The following is a 16,333-nucleotide window of genomic DNA, read 5'->3' on the forward strand; positions in this document are numbered from 1 at the left end:
TTCACTTACACCAAACAGTTTTGCAAGTATTGCTTTTGTAGTTGTTTGTCTTTTTTTACCCTCTGTCTCTCAATTTTGGGATTCCCTTCCAATTTCCTAGTTCTAATACCAGTATACCTGGTTTCCAATATACTCAGATAAGATACAGAGATAGTGTAGGTACAACCACAGGAAGGTGATACAGGAATATCATGAATAATAGAGGCTACAGTTACATATGGCACATTGAAAGTAGTTAGAACTGTGATATAACAATTGTTTCCATAATATGGAGTTCATTTCACTTAGCATTGTCTTATGTGTTCATAATGGTATAGCTATTGGGCTCCTGTGATCCTCTGCTGTGACTTGCCTAAACCTGTGCTAATTATTCCCAATAAGGGAGACCATAGAGTCCATGTTTCTTTGGGTCTGGCTCACTTCACTTAGTATAATTTTTTCCAAGTCCTTCCATTTCCTTGCAAATAGGGCAATGTCATTCTTTCTGATAGAGGCATAAAATTCCATTATGTATATGTATGACATTTTCCTGATCCACTGATCTACTGAGGGGCTTCTGGGATGGTTCCAGATTCTAGCAATGACAATTGTGCTGCAATGAACATTGTTGTGCTGGTAGATTTAGTGTGAGATTATATTTGTGGTCTTTTGGATAGATACCCAAAAGTGGGGCTGCTGGGTCATAGGGGAGTTCTATATTGAGCCTTCTGAGGAATCTCCATACTGCTTGCCAGAGTGGCTGAACCAGTTCACATTCCCACCAACAATGAAGTAGGGTTCCCTGTTGGCCACATCCCCTCCAACAGTTGTTATTGTTAGTTTTCTTGATATATGACATTCTTACTGGGGTGAGATGGAATCTCAATGTTGTTTTGATTTGCATTTCTTTTATGGCCAGTGATGTAGAGCACTTTTTCATATGTCTCTTGGCCATTCTCATTTCCTCATCAGAGAAGTCTCTTTTTAGATAGCCCACTTGATGAGGGGGCTATTGGTTCTTTGCGGGGTTTTTTTGGAAGAAGGTAATTTTTTTAGTTCTGCATATATTTTAGATATGAGGCCTTTGTTGAATGGCTGGTAAAGATCTTCTCCCAATCTGTGGGCTTTCTGTTTATCTTGGGAGCTATGTCCTTTGCCCTGCAGAAGCTCTGCAGTTTGATGCGGTCCCGTTTATCCAACCTTTCTTTGATTTGTAGCCTTTCTGGGTCTTTGTTAAGGAAGTACTGTCCTGCGCCAAGGAGCCCAAGTGTTTCTCCTACTCCTTCCTTTAGTGTTTTCAGGGTGTCTGTTTTGATTTCTAGGTCTTTGATCCATTTGGAATTGATTTTGGTGCAGGGTGATATATAAGGATCTAGTTTTAGTTTGTTGCATGTATTGAACCAGTTTTGCCAAACAGGCTATCTTTCTTCCAGACTATTGTTTTAGCTCCTTTATCAAAGATTAAGTAGGTGTAGTTCTGTGGGTTCATTTCTGGGTCTTCAATTCTGTTCCATTGGTCTTCAGGCCTGTTCCGGTGCCAATACCAAGCTGTTTTTATTACTATAGCTTTATAATACAGCTTGAAGTTGGGCATTGTAATTCCTCCAGCACTGTTCTTTCTGCTTAGGATTGTTTTTGCTATTCTAAGTCTTTTATTGTTCCATATGAATTTCTGAATTGCTTCCTCTATTTCATTAAAAAATAGTGTTGGTGGGCTGGGGATATAGCCTAGTGGCAAGAGTGCCTGCCTCAGATACACGAGGCCCTAGGTTCGATTCCCCAGCACCACATATACAGAAAACGGCCAGAAGCGGCGCTGTGGCTCAAGTGGCAGAGTGCTAGCCTTGAGCGGGAAGAAGCCAGGGACAGTGCTCAGGCCCTGAGGTCCAAGGCCCAGGACTGGCCAAAAAAAAAAAAAAAAATAGTGTTGGGATATTAATGGGTATTGCATTGAATTTGTAGATCGCCTTTGGCAATATTGCCATTTTGATTATATTAATCCTCCTAATCCAGGAGCATGGGAGGTTTTTCCATTTCCTTAGTTCTGCTTTAATTTCATTTTTCATGTTTTTAAAGTTCTTATCGTAGAGGTTTTTCACTTCTTTGGTTAAGGTTATCCCTAGGTATTTTATGTTTTTTGAGGCTATTTCAAAAGGAGTTGTTTTCCTGATTTCAGCCTCTGTCTTCAGGTCGTTAGCATAGAGAAAGGCCGTTGATTTTTGAGGGTTTATTTTATATCCTCCAACTTTGCCAAAGTTTTGGATCAGCTCTAGTAGCTTGGGGTTAGAGTCTATGGGGTTCTTTAGGTATAGGATCGTGTCATCTGCAAAGAGAGAAAGTTTAACTTCATCTTTTCTTATTTGGATCCCCTTTATATTTTCTTCTTGCCTAATTGCTCTGACTAGGAATTCTAGTACTATGTTGAAGAGCAGGGGAGAGAGTGGACATCCCTGTCTTGTTCCTGACTTTCAAGGGAATGGCTTTAGTTTTTCACCATTTAGAGTTATGCTTGCTGTTGGTTTGTCATAAACTGCCTTGATTATATTCAGGAATGTTCCCGGGAATCCCGCTTTTTCCAAGGCTTTTCGCATAAATGGGTGCTGGATTTTATCAAATGCTTTCTCCGCATCGAGTGTTATAATGATGTGGTTCTTTACCTTGCTCTGATTGATGTGGTGGATTACATTAATTGGCTTGCGTATATTGAACCAACTTTGCATCCCTGGGATGAATCCACTTTGATCGTGATGTATGATTTTTTTTTTTTTGATGACCTGTTGAAGTCCATTGGCCAGAATTTTGTTGAGAATTTTTGAGTCTATGTTCATCAGGGAGATCGGTCTGTAGTCCTCTTTCCGGGATGAGTCCCTGCCTGATTTTGGGATGAGGGTTATACTGGCTTCATAGAATGTGTCTGGTAGTGAACGTTCTATTTCAATTTCATTGAAGAGTTTAAGAAATATTGGTGTGAGTTCTGTTTTGAAGGCCTTATACAATTCTGCTGTGAATCCGTCTGGACCTGGGCTTTTCTTGGCTGGGAGATGATATTGCCTTTTCTATTTCAGTGCTAGATATGGGTCTGTTTAGAAGGTTTAAGTCTTCATGGTTGAGTTTGGGGATATGAATTTTTTCTAGGAGATCATCCATTTCTTCCAGGTTCTCGAATTTGTTGGCATAAAGGTTTGCAAAATAGTCCCTTATTATGGTCTGAATTTTGGTTGTTTCTTTGGTGATGTTACCTGTTTCATCTCTTATTTATTTGAGTGTGTTTCCTTCGTTTTTTGGTCAGGTTTGCTAGGGGTCTGTCTATCTTGTTGATTTTTTTCAAAGAACCAACTCTTTGTTTTGTTGATTCTTTCGATGGTTTTTTTCCGTCTCTAATTGATTTCATTCTGATTTGATTTTAATTATTTGCTTCCGTCTATTGACGTGGGGTTTGGCTTCTTGTTCTCTTTCAAGGAAATTAAGGTGCTTTCTTAAATTATTGAGTAGCTGTTTATCCAGTTGGTTGGTGTATGCATTCAGAGATATAAATTTTCCTCTGAGTACTGCCTTTGCTGTGTCCCAAAGGAGCTGGTACTTTGTGTCCTCATCTTGGTTGAGTTCCATAAACATTTGAATTTCTAATTTAATTTCTTCAATGACCCAGTCATGGTTCAGCAGTGTGTTGTTTGGTCTCCATGTAGGATTTTCTGTGGTGGCTGTTTGAGTTGAGCTCTAATTTTATTCCATTGTGGTCTGAGAGAATGCAGGGAATGGTTTTGATACTTCTGAATTTGTACAGATTTTCTTTGTGCCCTAAGATGTGATCTATTTTGGAGAATGTTCCATGTGCTGTGGAGAAGAATGTGTATTCTGGTGTTTCTGGGTGGAATATTCTGTAGATGTTGATTAAGTCTAGTTGGTTTATGCAATTGTTCTGTGGTTTCTTTGTTCAGTTTTTGGCGTGTTGATCTGTCCAGAGTTGATAGTGGAGTGTTAAAGTCCCCAACTATCAATGTGTTTGGGTCTATGTGTGTTTTTATAGACAGTAGAGTTTGTTTGATGAAGTTGGGTGCTCCTGTATTTGGTATGTAGATATTTAGGATGGTTATATCTTCCTGTAGGAGAGATGGCCGCTTTGTCCTCGCTTTCCCCAGGTGGGCTTTAGCTCCAGTCTGGTCTGACCCTTTGCCAGTGTCAAAGAGGGCGCTTTGCTCTGGCGGTTGGTGTAGGTGCTGCTCTGTGGGCGTGAGTGAGAATGTCTTTCGTGGGAGTACTCATGTTGTCTCTGCAATTTCAGCCCGTACGCACTCAGCCTGCCATCCGTGTCTGTATGCTGCCGTCTGGAGGATTTCTCCCTGGTCTCCCTTGAGCTGTGTGGAGTGTGCATCACTGTGCCGGTGGCGGCGGTATGCCGCCCGGAGCTCAAATCTGTGTTTTCAGACTAGCAAAGTCGATTTTTCCTTCCTGGCCAGAATCCCTGTACTGTTAGAACTTACTTGGGCTGTCTTTCTAGGAGTAAAAGTTTCTCTGGGATGGGAAAACTGAGATGTTGGAGGGAGTTCAGCTAGGGCTCTGCTGCTCCTCCGCTGTCTTCCTGGAACCCACCTTTTACCCTTTGTCTCACCATTTTATTATTCCTCTTCCCTTCCCTAATTCAGAAAGACATGTACAACATACCCAGGGTGCCAGAATCAAATACAACAGGGATTAAATCATAAAGAAGATGAACAGGATAAAAAAGAAATAATTTCACATAGTATGCTGAAAATAACATCAATGATAAACTACTTGCTTCTGTATTTGATGATCATTTCTCTTAGTGTCATCTTATGTGATCATATGTACGTAGGTATTGTGATCATCTGCTGGAACTATCCTAGACATATACTAATTATTACCAATAAGGGAGGCCATAGAGTTTATATTTCTTTGGTGAACTGAGAAATTTCTCCTCTAATGATAATATCTTTTACTTTAGGTTATTCAAACATTTATTGCCTATTTGCAGAATATTTACCTACTTGAATGAAGAAAAATATATACCTTACTTTTTAAAAGAATACATAGGTTAATGTATTTTTATTAAATATTAGGGTAGATTTTTTTGAGTCAAAAGAAATCTTAGAGAACGTTAACACTGTTGCAAAATTATGTTTTCTTTGTTTTGTATGTGCATTGTTAAATATGGTGCACTTCGAAGGTGACTCACATTTCAAGTGTCTTTAAGCTGAGAACATGGCTCAAGTTGTTCCATGGCTTTTAAATCTTAAGTGTGAATATTGTGTGGAACTCATTTTCAAGTGCAGATGTATACATATACGTGTGTGTATTGTATGTGCATAAAGGAGATTAAAGCAGCAGAGCCTTTTCACCCTGTATCCTGTAGTTCTATTTATCTTTTTTCCTGAAGTACTAAGACCTGACTTGTAAATTCTTAACTTCTTGGAAACTGTTCCAAAAGAGTAAGTCATCATCTTTTAGTTGAGTTGAAGAGCAAATATAGGCTGATAGGTTTCTTTTACTCATTATGCTACATTTCAGTAAAAATCCCATATTGTTGTGAAAACTTTGTTTAGACCAACTGGTTATTTCATGTAATCAGTTGAACCAACAAGTGAAGGTGAAATCCCTATCAGTTTAACTGATCTATATCTCCAAATTTCTGTAAAGTTTTGGTTTATAGTCAGATTCTTTGTAGCTACCCCAAACTTTTGAGTCAGGTTTACTGGTATATTTATTGCAGGGCTGTTTTGCTGTATTTGAATGGTGTTTATTCTAAAATACAACCAGAACAGAAAATCACCAGGCTCAGTTGTCTTTTTTTAGCTCTGTAAATACGTACTGTTATAATAGTGAAGTACAAATCAGTGATTTAATATTTTATTATGTAATGAATAAGGTAGGCCTTTTCATGGTTTAATTAGAAATGCAGTAGCTAAAAATAATGTTTAATGTCTATATTAGGTTTTACAAATGCGCAGTACACATCTTAATTTAGCCTACAATGTGTTGGAATCAATGAAAATGATTATTAGAACTAACCTCTTCCTTTGAGTGATGCCTAAGGAAAAAAACAATTTTTCTCCAACTTAGAGGCTTTTGAAACCAGCTATGAGTTACTATGATATTTCAGCAACTTGAAATTTTAAAGCAAAAACATTCTAGTCCCACTCAAACCTTATCAAAACTTTACAAATGGGTACCTTTTCTCTCTAAACACTCCAGAGAAAATAGTGACTGGGTCTTCCTTAAAATAAAGAGAAACAGATTAGGTGCACAAATACAATTTTATAAATTATGATAGGTGTTTTGGAGAACAATATAATTAGGAAGAATTATAAGAATTAATTATTTTGTGCATTGAAAAGCCCAGAAAAGTTATTTAGATGGGACATTTCAGTGAAAGTAATTCTATAAATGGAATGCCTCTTAAGTCCCAAACCAGATTTTTATATTGAAAACTAGGTATGACATGTTACTCCTTTTACAAGTTGTTGCTGACTTGCCTTTTACCTAATTTATGTATGTTTACTTGATTCTTTAATTTTTAAGGGTGACTGGAAATATGTGTCTCTTGACTATTTCCTTGCCTCTAAGGACATACTTCTAATGCTGAATAGAATAGTATTATAAAACCCTTGGTTTATTAAGCAACTGCTTCCATTTGTGATTTGAAACATTCTTTGTTTCTGTACTAAATGGCTGTAAGCATGTATAATAATTCTTTATAAAATGCACATTAAGAATGTTTTTATCAGTTTATATACAGTCCTGTAGATTTATAGGATAAGTTACAAATATGTTTACCATAACGTTTGCAACATCTGTCAAAAACAATTACTATGGTAGGGTATAATTTAGTATAGCTGAATAGTTTGTTATGTATGGTGTGTGTCTGAAGTTTGAAAGCTGTTCTGAAATAATTCTTGGCCCAGTTTTCTATTGGAGATAAAACAAAGTATGGAAATAATATTTTGAATGTGTGTGATAAACATGTTGGAGCATACATTAGTGTGATTTCTCTATAGGGGGTTAGTTTTGGCTTTTCACAAAAGAATGTATTTGCCAATTACTTTCACATTTATTTATGTTAAGTCATTCTACTCATTTTATTAAGTTATTTAGATCTTAATTTTTTTTCTTAAAGCTCTTCTTACCACATAATGAGTTTTTTATTCTCTTTTTTATTACTACAAAGTTCTTTTTTTTTTTTTTTTTTTGCCAGTCCTCGGCTTGGATTCAGGGCCTAGACACTGTCCCTGGCATCTTTCTTGGCTAGCACTCTATCTCTTGAGTCACAGTGCCACTTCTGGCTTTTTTTTTTTTTTCTCCAGTTTATGTGGTGCTTAGGAATTGAACCCAGGGCTTTGTGCATACTAGGCAAGCACTCTACCGCTAAGCCACATTCCCAGCCCCCACATAACAATTTATATTTTAAATTATTTTATTGATAGAAATTAAAAGGTGCATTCCTAGATGGAAATGGTTTCAAAAAGCATGCCATATTTCTGTATTGGCTTTAAAGTAAATACATTCTTCTACTGAAGATGTTGAAGAACGTAAGGAGAACATATATTTGTCTCATGAAGCAATTAGCTCTCAGTTTTCTCCTAGTTTTCTGTTTCCTCATAGTTTGACATTCAACACAGTCTATATTTAATACTCTTTAATTGATTTTCAAAGCATTCTTTTATAAAAACTGTAGAGTTAATTTTAGGGGAGTATGTTGGTGTTCATCTAAAGTGAAAATTAGGTAAGAGATTCTTATTTTTTAATGCTTAAAGACAGCAATATTTAAAGTATGCTTATAAAATAAAAATTGGAAAGCCAGGTTATTTGAAAATTGATTAATATGACATATGAAATGCTTGACCCTAAGTCTCTGATAAGATAGGGAGTAGGGAGGCTAGGAGTATAACTTGGAGTAGGTAGTTTCCAGAAGAGGAAATAACTACTCTGAGAGATTGGGCCTTGAAGACTTGATACAGAATCAAACCAGAGCTGATGATTTTTATTCATTCTTTAAATCTAGATTTAGATAACTGAAGTGTGAAGTGGAGTGAACCACTGGTATTAATTACTACCTGAAACAGAAAGAGTGTAACTGTGTGGTGGAAGCATAAATATGTTCAATTAAAGAAGTTAAACTATGGATAAAATACATCATTTTGCTTGTCTTTTGAAATAGAACTTCAGGATTCTGTCCATATTTATTTAATGTTCCATTTCATATTTCCATCGTGGTTGAACATTGTATATTATATTTTTAGGCTGGAAAACTAGTGTGTGGAAGGAATTTGCAGAAATATTTCATTGTCTACTTTGTCACCTGTAAACATGGTTGAGATTTTTCATGTAATTTGATGTGATCTACATCTAATTAGCATTTACAATCTGCATTGAATTTATTTTTTCTCAAATTCTGCCTTTTAATAGTTTTTACTTTAGTTTATTCATTGAAATTCCTGTAATGCCAAGTAAATGTAGTAGGATGATTTCAGCCAACTTTTTTCTTTTAAGTTTTGATAGAGTAGCACCTTTCTATTTTTTAAATATTTACTATTGCATAGAGGTATTAGAGTGGAAAAGAGCCATACGCTTTGATGATTTCTGTTATTTAATTTTGCTTATTTTATTTTAATATTACTTAAAAGTAACTAGACTGTTGCCACTTTCTTCTTCAGTTTGTGCTCTCAGAGTGATCTATGGCTTAGATAAACTGACATGCCATCATTTACTTACTAATATGTTTGGACCTTATTTTAAGCTTTTATTTGACTTGATTTACTAACTAAAAGATCAACCATGCACAATTCCAAACAGTAAATCTCCAAAGTAGGATTATAGCTAAAAGCACAGATAGTCATGAATTTAAATTAATGTTGCCAAATTGCTCCTTCCATATGGAATATGAAACTTAAAATTCTAGTTGAATTTAAAGATAGAGTGTTCTTCTATGTAAATTAGATATTTGTTTCAACAATGTGGTAGATTCATTTGCATCTCACGTACTTCCTTATTTTTTCATTATATTTATACTTTAATTTTTGAGTCCTGTTTTTCTTCATTATGCCCACCTGTAGTTTTCATTTTGAATGAATTAAACTATCCCCTGAATTAAACTCTATAGGCTTGAAGAAATGATTGATACTTTGTCACAAATATCTAACTCAGTTCATAATTTACTGAATGAATGTCAGAGAAGGAAAGAATTAGTTTGACTTGGCTTGCATGTGGTTTTCATGAGGGCAAATAAGGGAAGACTAGAAAGTTAAGATTGAAGCCAGCCATGAATGAAGTTATAAGTTTTATTCTTTTGATGTAAGAGCTCTGTTAAAGTTCTGAAAGAAAATTGTTGATAAATTGATTAAGTTTTAGGACCAACCTGGTAATAATAGATTAAAGACTCAAGATACCTAGAAAATAATATTGGAACCTGAATTAAGATAATAACTGCAATATTAATTACCTCCTATGGTGCTGATTATGCTCATTGAGTTATGTGTAAGTTGTTTTTTTTATTATACTATATTTATTACTGATCCAATGGTAAGTGCATATTGGCAACTTTGGTGTATATCATAAAACTTCTCATTTTGGGGTTTCCTGAGTATTAGAGCTGTTACAGATGCAATTGTAGATATGGTACTTTCTCCTCAAATATCTGGCTGTCCCAATGAAAACTATACTAGACAATAATCAAACAAGTAATGTAGAAAATAAGTGTTATGATACATAAGCGATTATGACCCAGAAATTTCTTTTCAGTGTGAGTGAAAAACTATTTTTAGGCACAGTAAGTTATAATTTCTTTTATTCCCCAATAGTATGTTGGCAGATAAACTTAATATGACTCCAGAAGAAGCTGAAAGGTGGATTGTGAATTTGATAAGAAATGCAAGACTGGATGCTAAGATTGATTCTAAATTAGTGAGTATTATATTCATTACATTACTTCAGAACAATTGCTGATTAATGAACATCTCTGAGAATTTACAATTAAAATATTACATTCTAAGAATTTTTGTTGTGGGACATGGGTGGGCTCGTGCCTGGAATCCCAGGTATTCAAGAGACTGAAAACAGGATTGAGGTTTGTAGCCAGCCTCGGCAGACTCTTATCTCCACTTTACCACTCAAAAAATCAAAGTGGCACTGTGGTAAACTGGTAAAAAGTGCTAGCCTTGAGCACAAAGAGTTCAAGCCCCACAACCACCAAAAAAAAAGAATTTTCGTTAAGTTTTTCGAAGGCAGTAAGAGTTTTCTGTTTTCTTGCTGTGTAATCACTGTGATCTCTGTAGGGTGTATAAAAATATTGCTTAAGTCACATAGTGTTTTATCATACTCATGAAAAAATTATAGTCATTAACATTTTAGGTACATTTTTCCCTCTGTTTTCATTTTAGGGACATGTGGTTATGGGTAACAATGCAGTTTCACCCTATCAGCAAGTGATTGAAAAGACCAAGAGTCTTTCTTTTAGAAGCCAGATGTTGGCCATGAATATTGAAAAGAAACTTAATCAGAATAGTAGGTCAGAGGTAAGAACCACACATATTCTATATAATTATGTTAAAATTTCATATAGTTGTTATGAACTTTAAGAGCATATCAGTATCAGTTGTATCTGTACATTTCTTTTTAAGCTTATGAGCATTTTAATTTTAATTACTAGAAAAGGGAATTTGGCCTTAGACGTATTATATACATTAGTCAAGGAAACTTAAAAAAATTAGGTTCTTGGTTTGTTATATAACTTTTTCCTTTACTCTTCCTGTGTGACCTCATTAACTCATTTCCTCTGGGTTTTCAACAAATCATTATCAATAGATGATAACTTACATGTGTAGTGCTCGCTTAAGTCCTTAAAATGTATATTTCTAAATGTAAAGAGTTAGTTCTGCTTCTGAGTTTTAAGTTCTGGTACCAGAGTAAGAAAACTAGATCTATAGAAGTGTTACTCTTATGGTATCTATTGTGCTACTCTTACACAGATTTATCTATTTTATTAGATATCAGTAACTGTCCAGAAATAACCTTGTTTGTTTAGAACCTGTATATTAGATGGTAAAGGAACATGAATGTTCTTTTGACTTTAGAATTCCAAACCATCTAGTAACTTCTTATTCTGACTGTATAATTGGAGAATTGGTAGGACTATTTGTAGAACATTCAAGAACTTGATTCTATTGAGGTTTTAGGAAGAGAATTTGTTCTTAGAACAGTCCTTTAGTTTTAAAAGAGAATGATGAATTAGAATAGCATAGTATGGAAAATAGTTGGTATGTGGTAGTCCTTTTCTGTATACTTCAGGATCGGTTTGGATTACTATTCCATTGTTAGTGACTTGGTCTAATGCTTTATAATTGACTGAGGTTATATTATTTGTTAAAAGCTGTGTCACAGTTGTCATGCTGTTGCTACTTTTTGTTCTGTCGACATTTTCAGAAAGTATTTTTTTGTTGTTGTTGATTTCTCTTCTGTGTGTTTTAGGCTCCTAATTGGGCAGCCCAAGATTCTGGTTTCTACTGAAGAACTGGAAACATGGAAAAAACATAAAGGAAATACAAAATAATCAAACTATTATATAAGCAGTGTCGTACATTTAAGAAGCAGTTAACATACTTGGTATAAACTTTGGAGAATTTGAATAAAATTGGCTGAGATTCATTTTATCTTGCTGTGAATTTACTTGTGTTTGCAAGTGTGCATGTGTGTTTTTATTTTGAAATAATTATATATTCGTAGGAAATTTTAATCATAGTATAGATATGTCCATGTTAGCTAATGTGGATGAACAAGTCTGTGCTGTTTTATCATAAGTAGGTTTGTCATTGCAAACAAGATACACAGAACTGCCATGGTGAGTTTGTAATCATTCTACCCTATAAGTACTCCTAATGTCAGTAGCTCTAACCTCCTGTAACAAACAACCTGTGCTCCATTGTTATCTTTTTCTTCATGAGAATGTTGCATAAATGGAACTGGGTTTGGCCCACCATGTCTATAGTCTTTACATCTGCAAATTCAATCAGTCACAGATAAAAAAAATACTTAGGAGGGGCTGCAGACAAAAAATACTTAGGAGGGGCTCGGAATGTGGCTTAGCTGTAGAGTGCTTGTCTAGCATGCACAAAGTCCTGGTTTCCATTCCTCATCACCACATAAACAGAAAAGGTCCAAAGTGGTGTTTTGGCACAAGATGTAAGTGCTAGCCTTGAGTAAAGAGAAGCCAGCGACAGTGGTCAGGCCCTGAGTTCAAACCCTAAGACTGGCAAAAAAAAAAAAAAAGGAAAGAAATTGTTCACTGAACGTACAAAGACTTATTTTCTTGTGATATTCCCCAAACAATATAGCAACTATTTAAATAGCACTTACATTCTGCTAGTTATTATAAAAAATAGTTCAAAATAGAAAGTGTATATAGTTACAGGGCTGGGGATATGGCCTAGTGGCAAGAGAGTTTGCCTCGTATACATGAGGCCCTGGGTTCGATTCCCCAGCACCACATATACAGAAAACGGCCAGAAGTGGCCCTGTGACTCAAGTGTCAGAGTGCTAGCCTTGAGCAAAAGGAAGCCAGGGACAGTGCTAAGGCCCAGGACTGGCCAAAAAAAAAAAAAGAAAAGAAAGTATATATAGTTATATATAAATACTGCTTTGTTTTCTGGAAGAAGCTTGAGCATTTATGGATTTTGTAGTCTTTTGACAGATACAGCTCTATGTAGTATGTGATCTTATTTTTTTTTATCCATTACTCTTGAGATCTATTTAGATTTTGATATAGATCTACTAATCTATAGTTCTACTAATCGTTTTACTCCTGCATAAGATATTGTAAGATGTACACGTTCATGTACCTTTTGAAACATTTCGAATTGTTTCTAGTTTGGGGCTATTACAAATGAAGCAAATCCTTAATTTCTAAAGGTAGTTTCTAAATCTCTCTCACTGTATAGCTCCAGAAAATAATTAGGAAGGAAAGTTGAATTCATAAATGTATGATGTGTGTTTATAAGATTTGTAATTTTACACATACATATATATTTCAGTGGACACATAGATTCCTACATGGTATAAATCCCTTTTTTGGTCTATAACACTGATGTGGATTGATTTTCTTTTTAACTGGTTGTTCAACTAAAGTTCGGTTAGTTTAAAAATTTCTGGTTTTATCCTATAACCTTACAAAGATTGAAAAATGTGTACATATTTTTGTTTTGACACAGGGTACCCTCAATATTCAGTTGTTTTGAGACTACAATAATTCAGTTTTGTCTCCTACTTAAATTGCATAGAGAATGCCTAATACTAAACATAGAGCAGAGGTGTACAAACTTTCTATAAAATTCCAGATGGTAAGTATTTTACCTTTCAGGTTTTTGTTGTTGTTGTTTTGTTTAGTTTTTTTGCCAGTCCTGGGGCTTGAAATCAGGGCCTGAGCACTGCCCCTGGCTTCTTTTTGCTCAAGGGTGACACTGCCAACTTGAGCCACAGCACTACTTCTGGCCTTTTCTGTATATATGGTGCTGAGGAATGGAACTCAGGGCTTCATGTATGTGATGCAAGCACTCTTGCCACTAGGCCATATTCCCAGCCCCCAGGTTGTTCCTTTTGGTCACTATTCAATTGTCACAGAAGTACCGTCATATGGAAAGGAATGCTTATGGTTATAATAAAATTTTATGTACAAAAACACCCAATTTTGAGGCCAAAATAATTTGCTAAGTCCTGATCCCTGTCCCAAAAAGTACTTCAAAAGTACTGAACTGAGAAATAAGATTACTAGCTAGGGTAAATGAAGCACTAAGGTTTTACTCATCAGTGTTGTGAAAATGCCAAATACAAGACTGAAAGATAATGTATACAAACCCATAGTGGATTGATTATTGTAGTACAAAATACTCAAGGTTCGTAAAGCAAGTACCAGAAGTGACATCCGAGTTCTGAGGGGACTAAAACTAAAATCAGTTACTTTACAAAGTATTCATTACATACTTAACACTACATAAAAGTAAGATTTGTTAAGATCCCCATGTTTTGTTTTTCTTCATCATCAGTGACCCAAGAAGCAAACATTCTTACTTAGAGATATTCATTGTTTATTTTTAAGCTATACCTTCTCCAAGCCACATTTAAACAAGATTTCTAGATAATTACTCAGCAAGCTAAACAGTTCCTGAGATCTGTCCTAGTGGACTAGGATGGGGATAAGAAGCTAATATTACACCTTTATTATATATATATATATATATGTATATATATATTTAGCATTTTCATGTCCTATGTAAACAGCCTTAAGGAGAAAAGATTCTTACATAAGCTTGGGAATCCTGAAATTTCCATGTTGCTATTTCTGTTACTCATAAAGAAGCTCCCAATCCTAATAAATGTTAAAGTAAGAGAGAGGAGAATGACTGTTGTCACAGTCACATCTTGCTGCTTAATTCTTTCATATTACCTTTGTAAAAATCAAAAGGATACCTGTTTATTAGATTTTGTGTAGATTGTAGATTCTTAACACCGTTATTTTCCAATAAAAGTAAAGGGTATTGCTTTTTTCTTTTTTAACTGTCCTGAAGCTTGAACTCTGCTGCTGGGCGCTGTCTCTGAGCTTTTACTCAAGGCACGCACTCTAGAGCCAGTTTTGCTTCCGGCTTTTTTTTTTTTTTTTTTTTAAGTTTATTGCAGTTTCATGGACTTTACTGCCCAGGCTGGCTTCAAACCACGATCCTCAGATCTCAGCCTCCTGCTTAGCTAATATTACAGGTGCAAAGGTGTCCAGCTGTTTTTTTCTTTTCCTGTATCATTGAATGAACACTGGGTATGGCATTTGGAATATACAATTCTGAAGAACATTCCTGATTTTTTTCTATATGTACTATCTTATGGTTATCCATTTTGTGAATATTATTATTTGGCTATACTGTGGCTTAAACTCTAGAACAGTTCCATGTGAGCCACCTCACCAGCATTAAGTCATTTTTATTTTATTGATTGGAATTCATTGGCTGATTAGAAGATGGTTCTTGTTTGGCATTAACTTCAAAAAAATTAGTTTTTTGGGTATTTCTTCTACTTTCTCAGCTCAGGGTTTTATTTGCTTTTCAGAGTCCTTATTTCCGAATGAATAATCTGTTTATCTGTCATCTGTGTTATCTTCAACTTCATTAATGATGTCTTGTTCACCTGTGTCTGATTTGCTGTAAAACTTCACCATTGAATTTTTCATTTCAGTTTTTTCATCATTTGTAGTTTACTTTTTAAATCCCACAGTTTTCTACTTGTGCTTTGAATTCTGTTACTTTATTGCACAAGCTGACACCTACATGAGTGCAATAGCTTGACACCTAGTATGCCCTCTCCTACTTATTTCTTTATATTGTGGTCAGTGACTTTTTTCATATTTAAATCATCCTTGCTTTTCTATTCTGATTCTTGGTGGTTCTTAGCCTAATAGGTCCCTAACATTGCTTTTCTTGAACCTGGAGCATCAGCTCCCTTTCATGTCAACCTAATCCCTTTGGCCTTCCCTGTCCTACAGATTTTGAACTGTTTGCTGCTGAGGAATGCCATTTTCCATCATGATCATATATACATATATATTTACGTGTATATTTTGTATATATAACAAATTACCCAGTACTGACTATAGGGAGTAATACTAATGAAAACATTTTATAAAAATCTAATCTTCCTGTATTTGATGGATTTTGATCCTCTTTCAGTTTTATAAATACAATGGTAACTTTGTGCCTAAATTTGCTTTATAACCTAACGGTGTCAATCCACATTAGAACAGTATTGTTTTAAAGAACCATAGGTGTGTGTGTGTGTCTGTCTGTCTGTCTGTCTGTGTGTGTGTGTGTGTGTGTGTGTATGTGTGTGTTGGCTGCTTCCTGTGGTCCGTTGCAGGCAGCCAAGTCTGACATCAGGAAGCCAGCTTTGTCTACTACAGTGGTAATAGTGGACCATGTGAGCCAGGCGCGGTGGCCCAGTGACACCCCAGCAGGACACTGAAGGTGAGGCAGGGCTTCTGAGTTCAAGCCAGTCTCATAAGCAAGTATAGTGAGACCCCTTTTGTAAAGGGAAGAAGGAAAGTAATACCCTCTTGGCCCAAAGCTCACTGTTTAACAGTCTTTTTTTTTTTTTGCCAGTTCGGGGGTTGAACTCAGGGCCTGAGCACTGTCCCTGAGCTTCTTTTTGCAGAAGGCTAGTACTCTACCATTTGAGCCACAGCGCCACTTCCAGCTTTTTCTGTCTATGTGGTGCTGTGGAATCGAACCCAGGGCTTCATGCATGCTAGGCAAGCACTCTTGTCACTAGACCATATTCCCAGCCCATACCACAGTCCTTTTTAACTTACCCT

General features: G+C 35.6%; 1 protein-coding gene across 1 annotated transcript in view; it reads left to right on the top strand.

Annotated features, from left to right (window-relative positions):
* The window catches only part of Eif3e (eukaryotic translation initiation factor 3 subunit E), a 39,770-nt gene extending 28,131 nt beyond the window's left edge, over positions 1-11,639 (top strand). Inside the window, exons 11-13 of the mRNA XM_048358604.1 lie at positions 9,792-9,894; positions 10,371-10,505; positions 11,458-11,639. Coding sequence (XP_048214561.1) covers positions 9,792-9,894; positions 10,371-10,505; positions 11,458-11,496 — 277 coding nt within the window. The 3' untranslated portion in view covers positions 11,497-11,639. The remainder of the gene's footprint in view (positions 1-9,791; positions 9,895-10,370; positions 10,506-11,457) is intronic.
* The last annotated feature ends 4,694 nt before the right edge of the window (positions 11,640-16,333 follow it).

The sequence above is a fragment of the Perognathus longimembris genome, chromosome 12 (genome assembly GCF_023159225.1).
Source record: "Perognathus longimembris pacificus isolate PPM17 chromosome 12, ASM2315922v1, whole genome shotgun sequence".
Classification (NCBI taxonomy): Eukaryota; Metazoa; Chordata; class Mammalia; order Rodentia; family Heteromyidae; genus Perognathus; species Perognathus longimembris.